At 48.2% G+C, this 13,904-nt stretch overlaps 1 protein-coding gene across 2 annotated transcripts in view; it reads right to left on the bottom strand.

The window, feature by feature from the left end:
• Positions 1–13,632, bottom strand: part of KCTD15 (potassium channel tetramerization domain containing 15) — a 167,521-nt gene extending 153,889 nt beyond the window's left edge. Inside the window, exon 1 of one of the 2 annotated variants that reach the window (XM_069639340.1) lies at positions 12,582–13,632. In XM_069639340.1, the coding sequence (XP_069495441.1) occupies positions 12,582–12,590 (9 nt within the window). In that variant the 5' untranslated portion in view covers positions 12,591–13,632. Of the gene's footprint in view, positions 1–12,401; positions 12,458–12,581 lie in introns of those variants that run through there. The other variant, XM_069639348.1, reaches the window with a different exon arrangement.
• Positions 13,633–13,904: the final 272 nt, after the last annotated feature.

Here is a 13,904-nt window from a genome sequence, read left to right as displayed (position 1 = left end):
AATGTTGAAACAAACTGAACTATTTTTCACACTTTGGTGCTGAATTTCAGCATTGTCTATTTGATATGGACTCCTTCTACTTACATCACTGCCTGTGTCTGCTCAGTATCTCTGTCTGCTCAGTGCAGAGTTTGGCGTCTGGTTCTTGAGTGACAAACATCACATGTGGCGCTTACGGTCATTCCTTTACCCACCAACAAATGGGTGGGTTGCCCAATGCCTGCTGTCGGTAGGATTTTCTGACGGGTAGGAAAAAAATGACAGGTCAGGCTGTCAGATTTTCCTACCCCGTCACTTTTTCCTACCCCTGGGTGGGTTGCCCAATGCTTGCTCTCTGTAGGATTTTCTGACAGGTAGGAAAAAATGACAGGTCAGGCTGTCATATTTCCTACCCCGTCACTTTTTCCTACCCCTGGGTGGGTTGCCCAATGCCTGCTCTCTGTAGGATTTTCTGAGGGGTAGGAAAAAAATGACGGGACAGGCTGTCAGATTTTCCCACCCTGTCACTTTTTCCTATCCCTGGGTGGGTTGCCCAATGCCTGCGGTCGGTAGGATTTTCTGACGGGTAGGAAAAAAATGACAGGTCAGGCTTTCATATTTCCTACCCTGTCACTTTTTCCTACCCCTGGGTGGGTTGCCCAATGCCTGCTCTCTGTAGGATTTTCTGACAGGTAGGAAAAAATGACAGGTCAGGCTGTCATATTTCCTACGCCGTCACTTTTTCCTACCCCTGGGTGGGTTGCCCAATGCCTGCTCTCGGTAGGAGATTTTCTGACGGGTAGGAAAAAATGACAGGTCAGGCTGTCAGATTTTCCTACCCCGTCACTTTTTCCTACCCCTGGGTGGGTTGCTCAATGCCTGCTGTCGGTAGGATTTTCTGACGGGTAGGAAAAAAATGACAGGTCAGGCTGTCAGATTTTCCTACCCCGTCACTTTTTCCTACCCCTGGGTGGGTTGCCCAATGCTTGCTCTCTGTAGGATTTTCTGACAGGTAGGAAAAAATGACAGGTCAGGCTGTCATATTTCCTACCCCGTCACTTTTTCCTACCCCTGGGTGGGTTGCCCAATGCCTGCTCTCTGTAGGATTTTCTGAGGGGTAGGAAAAAAATGACGGGACAGGCTGTCAGATTTTCCCACCCTGTCACTTTTTCCTATCCCTGGGTGGGTTGCCCAATGCCTGCGGTCGGTAGGATTTTCTGACGGGTAGGAAAAAAATGACAGGTCAGGCTTTCATATTTCCTACCCTGTCACTTTTTCCTACCCCTGGGTGGGTTGCCCAATGCCTGCTCTCTGTAGGATTTTCTGACAGGTAGGAAAAAATGACAGGTCAGGCTGTCATATTTCCTACGCCGTCACTTTTTCCTACCCCTGGGTGGGTTGCCCAATGCCTGCTCTCGGTAGGAGATTTTCTGACGGGTAGGAAAAAATGACAGGTCAGGCTGTCAGATTTTCCTACCCCGTCACTTTTTCCTACCCCTGGGTGGGTTGCTCAATGCCTGCTGTCGGTAGGATTTTCTGATGGGTAGGAAAAAATGACAGGTCAGGCTGGCAGATTTTCCTAAACCATTACTTTCTCCTACCTCTGGGTGGGTTGCTCAATGCCTGCTGTCGGTAGGATTTTCTGACAGGTAGCAAGAAATGACGTTACACCGGCAACAGTTCCTTGGTGGTGCCCTCACAGCCACTTGGGAGTTCTTGCGGACAGGACTCTTCAAAACACTCCTACTAGTCGACTATTCATGCAAGGAGAATCCATGCATAGCTGGCACCTGCGTCCCACCTGGGGTAAAGTCTTCAACTCCATAAAAACAACACTATCCCTGCCCCTTTCGCCTTGCCACCCAATGAATCATGGTGCCAATTGCTCACCCCTAACTTTCCACACCCGCTGTTAAATCTCAGACGCAGGATCTCAGCCTCTAAGGTTTTTGTTTTTGCTTCACTGGCACTGGAGATAAGTCTATGTTTGGGGGCTCTGAGTGGCTGCAACTCTCCCACACTTTTTTTTGGCATGCTCTCCAACCCAGTCCCAGTGACTGACTGTGTTGTGTTGCCAAGGAATAATGAATTGGTAGGCCACAACCGGGGCCCTTTATGCCGTTTTCTCTGCCACCTTCTAAAGCATGCACCCTTTGAATCACGAGTAGTTGGCGGCAGGTCCTCCATCTGTTTTTTACTGCTCGCTGCAAACAGTTTTCTGGATCGCGCTGCCGTATCACACACTGACAGGCTTAAGGAGGAGCCCCATCTATTGGCTACTTTTTCAGTGAACTCTCAGATTTTGTTCTTGCTACGCGCAGCGATGCTTTCTCATAGCATAACTGGTGTATTTTGTAGTGTACACGTTCACATTCACAGGGATATCTTGGCGCTATAAACAATAAACAGATGTTTGTAACACCACACTCAATGGTACCCATTTTATCGACCACGGAAAGATGATGGGCTGAGTGCACCTGCTGGGATCAGAGCCTGTGATCTTGAGGCCAAACACAGATCCCTGTAGTGGATGCATGTGTTCATGACGTCACAGACCCAGCTGTGTTCAGGTACTGAATGCCACCACGAGCTGCACAATGTGAATTTATGGGGGGACTCGGGCTAGCTTGCCTTTTGGTTGTAGCTCCTGACCTTCTATCCAGGGCTACAACCAAAAGACCCAGGGCTATAACTCCTCCCCCCCCCTGCTCCAACTCCCGAGCAATGTGTCTGTGAGATCTTGAACATCCAGTGTTTCTCGTTGGTCACTCTCCTGCCAATAGTTTACATGCAGACAAACCATTACCAAAGCGGGATAGTCCCTGCTCCCCAAAAGTCATGTCATGATGTACCAGGTCACGTAAACATTCCTTAACAGGCATTATCTGGCCTTCTCAGAAAGGTGCTCCATCTGTTTCTCGTTTCCAAAGGGCCATTTATTCAGATCTGGTAGAGTCTTCAGGAACCCGATTTCCTGTAAATGGTTGATGTTCTCTTAAAAGTGACCGGGGTGTCCTATTGCCCACTTTCTCTGGATTGTGGGTGGGCAAGGTGTTCAAAAGCAGGCATCCTCAGACAGAGCAGCGAGTCTAGGGATGACCCCAAGATGTAAAGGTGCCGTAAGCATTGGTCTCATTAGATGTTCCTTCAGCTAGCCAGGAGCCTGCACGATAATTAAAACCTTAAAGGTGATTCCACCTCTGCAGTGTAGGAGGGTTGCACGAGAGCAAGCCCAGAGGCTGTTGCAGGGATCCACATGCACGTTAGTGGTGGTGCACTCTATTACACCACAATCTTCTTTTGGATTACAATTCAAGACACAATCGCAAAGTCAAATGCGTCTAAAGCCGCGGAGAGCTAGAGTAGCAGCAGCAGCAGCAGCAGGGTAAGCCTGCTGCCATCAGTATTAGCCAACATCATCCATGACTGTCAGGTCGAGCTGCCACTGTCCGGGTCCGAATCCCAACTAAATAACACCCAGGATCCGATATGCCTCCAGGTGGGACTGAAGCACTTGTACTGCCCCACTTTCCAAAACCGTGCACGTGGGGCCAGTGGGTTGTAGTTCCCCAGTAATGAAGGCCCGAGGGAGGGTTTCTTCAAAAGGTGCTTAATCAGACCCCTTTAAAGCCACCCGGTACCCACACCTCTGTAGGAATTAGTCTCTGCGCAGTCTTGAAGGGCCCAGCGATCTGCACTTGACTCAAAGTGCGCGAGAATGCTTTCATGTGCCGGGGGCGGGAGGGGGGCAGCTGGCATCGTGCAACCTGAGTGCACCTTGCATTTGAAGAGGCAATCGGCTTAGCAGTCATCTCTAGGTCTCCTCTTATTTTGTTTGTAAAAACAAGAGGCTACATTCTTTCAGGGATTGTTGGAAGGCGAACTGGCTTGTAAAAGGCACTTTGGCCAAAGGAGTTGTTGCGGTTAGCTAAAATCCCTTCAAAGGCAGTTGATGCCCGCCCAGGGTGATCAACATTCACCAATAACCCTGCGTGGCCTTCCGAATGGCATTATGACATCATTTAAGCACTGCCCTATACTTAATACGATAGGCGATATCATATTGCTTTTGAGCCTTTTCCTTCATCTTGTGGACATTTCCGTGTAAGGCCTGCAAGCTTGGTAGCAAGCAGACTCTATGTGATTGAAATTGTGACTTTAGGACAGGAGCGGGTTCCTCCAAGTCTAAACGGTTCGGCAGTGATGCCCATTGGACGACTCCTGCCCATCTGGGAATCAGAGCCAAAGCCCCTTAACTGCTTTACTTGGCCTCGAGAATACTGGAAAGTAACCCTGAGGGATATTACACCATGCCCCCATGTCAGAGAATGTCATACGTTTCCCTCCCAAATATAAATGTCCACCCAATATGCAACCGCCATTTTTCCAGCAGTGCAAATCAGATGATCGGCCGCTTGAATACATTTAGGAAGAGGCAGGATGGGGCATTGTTTATCACTTGTTTTTATTTCTTATAACTTATTGGCCAGACCCTCTCCAGTCAATGTAGCTGTCGCTTCATCCGGGTTTCACCCAGCAATCTGGAATCCAGGGTGTTGGTCGTGGTGAACCATTGCACTACGTTCTGTAGCGGGGGAGATGAACCTCAACTCCCCCGCTTTCATGGACTTTTCAGAAGCTTCAGAGACACTTTGCACTTTTCGAGCCCCCTTTCTGTTTAGTAAGGATCCATATTCCTAGACGTCTTGACCAGAATGTACACCATAGTAACAGTAAAAGTCTTAAAGTAGTGTTTGCATGATGACCACTTCACTCAGGCCTCTACTTTGCCCATCATGGTCAAGGGTCAAACGTAGCCAAATCTCCAGAGGCCTCGCCCCCCTCCAGCACCCTGGCATTGTGTTGTAGCTGGTCTCAAAGACTTCAATACACACTAAATAAGCACACGCTGTAGGTGTCCATGTGAGGAGTAAGGTTGGTTGATAAGCGATCTGGGGACCTTGTATATCATACAGAGGAAATAGGCGTGATTCACCCCAGTTTACTTGCACTCCCTAGCACATGCCATAATCCCTGAGGGTTTCTAGCACTATAGGCATATCGGGCTTGGATCCTGGAACTGTGTCTAGGCATGGGTTTTGTGATATCAATCGTCTTGTGGGAGTATAGAGAGACAGTCAGTGGGATAAGACTGAGGGTTTTTGCTACAAAAGGCATCATGTGTTAAGCACATCTACTTGAAGACCGCTCTGCTGGATCTTCCAGGTAGTCGGTGTAATGCTGCCCTTCGGGGGGGAGGGGGGAATATATGTTTGAATTTGTGAATCCTCAAAAAAAGCATGGCTGACGTATTTTGTCCTCGCTACAGGCGTGCCCTATGTCTTGCTGGTGAGCCCAAAAAAATGCTATTCTTGGAATCCAGAATCAAGATACCAGTGCACTGGCTGCCGTAAACATGTGGGGAACTAAGGAATGGGGAGAAAGTGCCTGAGTTTTCTCATGTTAAAGAAACATGACTTTACCACTGTAGATATCCAAGAGGTGAGTGAGAGGTCAAAGTCCATCACGATGCCCACATTTCTCACAGGTAGAGAAGACGTAGAGCTCACAACAAAGCTACCCAGCCAGAACAGTGAACTCCATGAGGGTAGCTACTGTCTTGAAAGATGGCACCTCTCTTCTTACTGGGATTAATCTTTAGAACATTCCCATCCATCCATCCATCCGTCAGTGGCTAGTAAGCAGTCCATCAGGATCTGTGAATAACCCTCTCTCTGAACTCAGATAGCTTCACGAGGATGTGTGTGTCATATGCATAGTTTAGAAAGAAAAAAAAGCTATTTGCCGAATAAGGGCTGCGAGAGCTACGATGTAAAGGAGTGGCGGCAGGAACAAGCTCTGTGGGACTTCATAAGCAATCAATGAACGTGGTGAAGTGAGAGTGCCTAATTTAACCAACAGGGATCAATTCAGAAGAAAGGAACAAAGCCTTTTGTAGCGAAAACCCTCAGTCTTATCCCACTGACTGTCTCGCTATACTCCCACAAGACGATTGATATCACAAAACTCATGCTTAGACACAGTTCCAAGATCCAAGAAGGCAAAGAGTAAGCGGTCGGTTGTTCGAGTGCTCCGATTGCTTTCTGGAGTGCTGCAAATCCGAACCGAATGTTGATCTTGGAAGGAGGCTTGATTTTTTTAATGACAGGAGCAAGAGTATTAAGAGATTCAGTAAACTCAAGATTAAGCTCGTCCAATATAGTATCATTTGAGCCTGTGTGCAAAGATGAGGATGGAAATGTTGCTTAAAAGGATGCTGGGGTCACTCTTCTCATGTGTCTAATTTCTCTGCAGCCTTGGTTCCCATGGGGGTAACGAGGGCTTTTTCTGGAAACTAGCCAGTTCAGCTTGTTTCCGACCATGGGACATTGGTGACTGTAGCGTAAGACAGGACGAAGTTCAGTGTTGAAAGGATGGCATCAAGTGTTTGGCTGCCAATGTGAGTTGGGGCTGATCTTCATGACAAGAGAGTCATATAGGTTAGAGAAAGCAAGAGATTCTTTATTTGTTGGACAGTTTAAACAGATATTAACAGCCCCAAGAACAAGTATCGAGACAGATGCTGTTTGCATGTTTGAAATGAAATCAGCCTACCCCACGAAGCAGAGTGTGGGATCACCAGGATTGCGTAAAATAGTAATAATGGTGAGTCAAGTGGAAGCATCCACAAGACATTTTGGATTGTGAGAGCTAGCGTGAAGAAACGCGAATAAGGTTTAGGGAGAGGTCTGTATGGGGAGGAGCATGTTGAGGAGCGTCAAGGGCAGCGGTAGTAAGTAGAGAGGAGAGGCACAGGAGGAGAGAGGGTAGAAGATGGCCATCAGGGGTGCAGAGTTCCCTTTGCAGAGTGCTGTGAGCAGGCTCGCAGGACACTAAGTAGAGGGGGATCTATAAGAAAAACTGGGAAGAAGCAAGGAAAGTTCAGTAGGTTTTTGTGGTTCGTTTACACCATAATGGTTCCATTGCTGCATATGCTGGCAAAGTTCAGGTGCTTGGGGAGTAATTTGTAATGCACCATCTTTTACCTCTGTTGACATCAATGACTCGAATAGGGGAAAGGGTGCTGCACAAGTGAGTTTTCCAGGACACCGGGTCATAAAGTGGTGGGTAGAAGATGGTAAAGTAGTTAGGGAAAACCCCGGAGGCAGAAGACGCCAGAACTGGTTGAGGTAAAGTGCTGAAAGGCATAAGAGGTAACGTTGGAAGGGTAGAGAGATATCGAATGGCCAAAGGGTGTGATTTCAAGTTAGCTGAGCACAAAAAAAAAAAGAGAGTGTATTTAGGTAATTTTCATGAGTGTGGACAACTTTACAACTAGTATGTAAGGCCTAATATTGTAACAGGCACAAAGAAGGTGGAGTATATTATTCGATCAGCAAGCAGGTTTAGCAATGTGCTTGGCTGCAGGATAGAAGAAGAAAAAGACAATTCAAGGAATGGCCATGCAAGGCCGAATCCCTTGTACATCAAGTAAAAACTCAAGGGCATAGAAGGGCGTCATAAGATCGCTTAGAGTACAAGGGTGACGAGTAATGTCTGACAGATGTGCAGTCAGACTAGGGTGCCCAGAAGCAGTAAACCACACAAATATTGAATTTGAGTAAACAAGGGATTGCAATAGGAGAGAAAGATCAATGCAGGGATTGGCTGCATTAATTAATAAAGTGAGGAAGGTCCTAGATGAGGTATTGCAAGGAGTCGCTTAGAAAGGAAAGAAATGGACGAACACGAAAGGACAGAATGAACGAAATAAGGCACAATGTTATTGCACACGTGGATGGGCTCAATGCTGTACTGGACAAAAGTCTAGCAGACTGGAATAGAAACAAGGGGCGACCATGGGGTGTATGAGGGTTCAACCGTACAGCATATGATAGGTTATTTATAACGCACTTAATACGCAGAGGTTTCCAAGCGCGGACCCAGGGATCGGACCTGTGTTGCTCCGTGTTGTCTTGCTTCCAAGGCGAGCACGTTGCTGCTGAGCTATCCTCCCGAGACATCTACTTCTCAGAACAGAATAACAGTCAGGATTGACATATCACCACCAACATCGCAACATGGAGGTGCGGGGACTGGGGCAGTAATTACATTACTTGTAGCAAGGCCAAATGCTGGGAATGTTTATTGGTGTGTGGATGGGTGTCAAGTTCTTGAGGAAAGTGTTATAAAAGCAAAAGTTAGTGAGTCGATGACGTTTCTATAGAGCGTCCCCTCACGAGGGCAAAATGCATGTATTCAAGCAGTCAAATCTAGCAAATTTACACACACAAGGTGCAAACATTCTTTTGACACACATGTTTCTTTCAACACAGACCAAGAAAAGAGGATCACTTTTTTTCATCCGAAAATGGCAGCAATATTTTTCCCATCAACCTCCACATGTTTTGTCCTACAGCTCCTATCGGCACGAGCTAGCATAGCCAGTGGTGACAGGTCATGAGACTTGTACACCAAAACAACTGGGTGGTTCCACGTTGGCCACCATCTGTCAACCATTAGAAACTCAAACTTGGTGCTTTTTTAAACCTAATGGCAGAAGTAGATTATTTCAGTATGTGCCAACTACTGTGTCAGGTAGGAAAACATAGCATCACTTTCAACGCAATGCACACAAGCAAGATGTCTCAGTATATTTTGAAAGGAAAGGAAAACAAATATTTTAAATAGGGGGGGGTTGTAAGGATGTCCCTTAAATGGGAAAACACTTCAATTTCATTACCAAGTAGGTCCTTTCCTGGGGCCATGATTTAACTGGGCGTGATTTAACCGAGGCCAGGACTCAAGAGTGTAATATTTGGCTGTATGGTGTAAGACAATTCCAGTTTACAAATTGTTCAAAAAGAAGTATGACAGCAGTATCCCCCATCACGCTTAAGGGTGGGGTATTTCGGGTCACGTCAGAACTACTACACCCTTTATGTCCTGATGTTGATATCAAATGTAACAGAACTTAGTCCCACATAGTTCAGTGACAAAGACACTCGCTGAAGACAAAAATCCATCAAGGAAGGCCCCAAAAAATCGATCAGAGGATTTCAATTTGCCAGAATTGCCCATCGGAGCCTGCTCGCGTGCTTCTATCCCTGGGAACGTAGCTTCTAAGTGCTGCTAGTAAAAACTATGTCCCCATGAAGAGTGAGCGACTCCGAGCCTTCGAAGACAAAATGGTTTTGCCTCCCATCGAGCTCCCAGTTGTTCCACGCTCTGGGGGCGATTAAAGAAGCTAAGCCGCTGCAGCTTGAGACCATTTCGCTGAATCGTTTCCCCACGAAGATGCCTCGTTTCTAAGCTGTTTCTCTAGCCATAAAAGGTAAACAGAAGGCGGTTGCAAGAACTCCATTCAGCTCTGGGCCCGCGGGCGCCGGGCCTGAGGCAGAGAACGCTGAAAGACGGCAGACATGTTGCAAGGGTGGTGCCTCCCTCTCTTTCTCTGTCTCTAAAGCATGCACGCACTGTGCGGCTGATACATGTCATCTCCTTGTAAAAGGAAGACTTCAAAGGTCAGGGAAGTTGGGGGGGGGTTCTGGGGTGGAAAAGTCGCCCACGTCTGCGTGTAGCTCGAGGGCCCTGGAAACCAATACTGTTGTTGTTTATCACAGGGTTTGGGGGAGGGGAGAAATCAGAAATAGCACCGCAAAGGGAACAGGGTCGGCGGCCTAGGAAGGGGGTGAAAGGTTGCGGGTGGAGCTGCAAAAATGCCCGGAGTCACAACAGGAAAAAAGCACAAGAGGTACTGATAGGCGGGACAATGGCGTTAAACAAAGTTGAAAGATATCTTGGTGAAACCTGCAATCACGATTAAAGCGTCAATTTCGAAAGTTATCGTTATAAAATATTGACGTACGCTTCCTGTCAAGTGTACAGATTTCGATATTATAAAGGGCACAGGCGGTAGCCAAAGGGTTTTTCAATCCTCTTGTCGAATCCGTGCCTTCTTCAGTTGAAGTCAATTAGAACATGAGTACGTCTTTTCCCCTGCCCACGGCTATACTGCTCAAAAACTTCCACGCTGGGAGTTCCCAAACGCTGGGCCATTTGCATGAAAAGTATTTTACAGGTGTGCCTCCGTGCACCCAGGTGTGGCTATGATCTGTGCAAGTGACAGGGCTGGCTTCAGTTATTCGCTGTCCTGCTTAGGGGTTGGCTATCAAGATGAACACATCCAGCCCAATATGCTGTACAGCTTTTCGGATACCGGAAGTGGAGGGAGAAGATAGTGTGGCCTCATCCCAGCTGACGCCCCCGGCTAGGGCCCGCCAGACAGCTGGCCTTCCTTCAGAAATCCGAGTGCAGTTTGCTGCAGGGCCTGTCACCAACCTCGAGATGACCGCCAAGCATCTGCCCCCACCGCGAGCAAAGCCGCTGGGGGCTTTGTTGTTGTTGTGAGATGCAGCTTCTGTCGCCACAACATTTATTCTCCAGATCCCGACTCCCACACAAGCTCGGTAAATTATGCCCCAAGGGCCGGCCCGGCCGTCCAGTGTATGTGGACCCAAGTAGTGGGCTTTGATAGTGCCTTGCGATTTTTGACAAATGCCACGTGACTATGCTCAAGAGGCACCAATGTCACAACTTGTATCCAAAGTGCTCTTCTGGGTCACTTCTGGGTCTACGCAGTGTCGCGAAAGACAGGATTTGCAAATGTGGACCTTTTGGTACAGTGCAGATACTCTGCACCCGGTGTGTCTATACACACACAAACACCCGTGGCTCAATAACAACCCGTGGCCCGCCCGTGCATTGCTGTTTAACTCCCCGTTTAGAGGCTGTTCGTGCCCTGGACATTTAAGTTGCACTCTTTTTACAACCGGGGAGGGGGAGCCATGCTCGTGTTTTAGCCTCTCTGAAAGTGGAGCAATAAAGTTAAATGTGAGTCTCCTGGCAGCGCCTAGTATTACACTAGGATACCCGGCCGGGACACATAGTGTGCGCGTGTGAAGTCGCATTTTCTCATGTTTTGGCAAGACAGGCTTGCTTGGTCCGCAGTCTTTCTGACTTTTGGGGCGAGCTAGAAAGATGCTCATGCAAATCTTGTCCCGGCCCATTCATTTGGGCGGGGAGTTACACTTGCATCTCGATCCTGTGACACACAGCTGGTTAACTTGTCCCAGAAGCGTCCAGCTGTGCGTCGCGGTGTCTCCCCCCCCTACTAATGCTAACAGTGCCTCCAGAACTACCACAGTTTCCACACAACCGATTTACATACAGCTGGAGCCCCCCTGAACTCGAGGGGGTCTTCCCACTCCCCCAGGTCTACAAAACTCGCTGCACGGGCGTCTCTCCCAAACGGACACACAAGTTGAGCGAGACATGATTGGTCCATTGTGTTGGTTGGATAAAGTTTAGTCAGGGACCCCGTCTAGGATCCCAGAAGACCCACTCTCTCCAACACCCGTTTTCACAGCCTGAAGTCAAGATGTCAATAAAGAAAACACACAACATGGCGTCTCTTTACTTATTCTCAGACACCGAGGGCAGGAAGCCGGGAGAGGTGGGCTGCCTGTGACGAGCCACCCACCCCAGCAAGCAGCCAAGTCCTGTGCTCCACAACCACCAAACTCTATAGCCAAGAATGATTCCTCTCCAAGGGGGTGCCCCCACAGAAGGCATACGCGGGGCGAGATGCACGCTGCTGCCCCGGAGCGCTTTCAGTAAACCCAGACGCAGACACGCACACAATAACGAGCACTCGCCTCCACACTGGCGCCAGGATGTTACACACTCGCGCCGCCTAAATCACCCGATTTCTCCATTGTGCAAGCCCACTTTGTGCATAGGGGGGGGGGGGGATTGGTACACACACAAAAAAGGTCCCAACAGTGACCGTGTCATTTTAGGCACAAGGCTGTTTTGATAAAGGAACCAAGAATGAAAATACCAGGAAGAAATATTAGGACTACGTACATTAACACGAATTCATAAAAAAGAAAACTGTAAAACATATCGTTCATTGTTCAACTCATTACATTATAAATGCCCCATTATCACCCAGCTGCAGCGTGGCAGGTCTAACCAATGGTCTCGCTGTGACCATGGGAAAAAAATGTTTTGTTGGTGTCTGGGCGGGAAAAAAGAATAACACACAGACATGCAGACACCTTTACCATTCAACTACAGCCGAAGAGAAAATAAGGCGGCCAGACGGTTGTTTAAAAAAAAGGAAACATGTGCCACCTTAAGAGTTGTTAATTATTTGACATATAGCCGAGGACACATCAAAAGACAACACTCTTCCTCTCTGAGCCGCTCTCCAGAGGAACAAGAAACAGTCACATCTGCCAGAGCCCCCCCCCCCCACACACACACACACGTACACGAGAACACAGCAGAGCTAAAAGCTTAACAACGTATTGTAATCGAAAAAGGGAAAAGGCTACAAGGAGGGGAAGGCATTTTACCACAGAAACAGTTTCAAAATTCAAACGTGCACCCCTCCTACAGAGAACCGAGGACCTCAGCCCGCTCGCCCCAGTCACGGCAGCCAACCCCCCCCTCCGCCCCCCGCTTAGGAGCCAGCAGAGCGGCGGCGGCAGCCTGGAGTGAACGCGGCGGCGGCAGCGAGCAGAGCCTCTTCTTACCTTGTACATAGGAGAAATCTCCCTCTCGCTCTCGTTCCTTTTTCTTTTTTTTCCCTTCACCACCGGCTGAACGCAGGGAGAGTAGCTTTCCTTGTTCCCCAACGCCACAAAACACAACAAAATCAGCTCCTAGTTCTCCCCTTTTCCTCCCCGTGCCCTGAAAAAACGAGACTGTTGCGAGATGAAGAAAGGGCATAAAAAGAGGGGAAAAAAATAACCCGTCTGTAAAGCAGGGAAGGGAAAGAGAGAGCGACAGACAGAAAAAAAAAGAATTCTTGCTCAAGGCTTTCCAAACGCCTCCGGGCAATGGATTAAGCCGCAATTAGCTCAGCCCTAGCTCTCGCCCTGGCTTAATTTTGCGATGAAAATGCGATATTTCTGCCTCATACAGATGTTTGGAGGAGGTTTTTCCACCCCTATAACTACCCCCCACCCCTGAAATAAATCTTTATAACGGGCTTTTTTTATTTGCTTGGGGGATAACGGTTTAATAAGGCTGGAGATAAAGCCGAAGTATCATCGGTTCCCCCGGCAGACTTTACCGAAGGGAGAGGGGGAAATGGCAAGAATGGGGGCGGAAGAGAGGGGGAGCTGATTTTAATCATTTTCATTTCGTCTGATGTAATATTTCCCCAGGCGTTTTCAACTAGGCATACATTTTCGGGTTCCCAAATAAGTAACACAGGGCACGTTTCTCACAAAGCTTCCACTGGGTGTTAGACAATTAGGGGCCAGGACCCTTCAAAGTTGCTGATGAGCAGGGCTCAAGTTATTTTTTGTTAAGGGGTGGGGGTGTCCAATATTTGTGATCTTTTATCCAGGGGCGGGGAGGGCAGTTTCCCTTTATCATGCTGTTTCCACTCCCCTCTTTTTTTTTTTTTTTTGGTTGCTAATGTCTGGCAGTGCAAGCGGCGGTTTCAACCCCCCGCCCCCACTTTATCCCCGAGGCCTTTAAAACCAAATGACGTCTATCGACATGCATTTCTGCTATAGCAAAAATCGCCCTCCGCTTGCCTGCCTCGGGCCAAACGCGCCATTTCAATTATAGCGCGAGGGCTTAGATGGAGCTGTCTGTCGCGAAGAGTTCCCATGTAGACAGGCAGCTCCCCGGGCGCTCTGCGGGGTACCCCCTCCCTCCCACGGCCTCTATGCGGCTTTCTTCCTCTTTAATGTTAACAAGAAAGAGGCAAACAAAAGGGGGAAAATAATGCTTCATTTCCAGAGGAGGAACAGTTACAAAAAAAACGTAAACTTTTAACTAAACGTCTGCTTTATTTCCCCGGCATAAACAGGGACGACCTTCGTCACGGGGAAGGATGATTT

This window comes from Ambystoma mexicanum, chromosome 1q (assembly GCF_040938575.1).
Source record: "Ambystoma mexicanum isolate Mex_15411 chromosome 1q, UKY_AmexF1_1, whole genome shotgun sequence".
Lineage (NCBI taxonomy): Eukaryota > Metazoa > Chordata > Amphibia > Caudata > Ambystomatidae > Ambystoma > Ambystoma mexicanum.
This window is presented reverse-complemented; position numbering and strand designations above follow the sequence as displayed.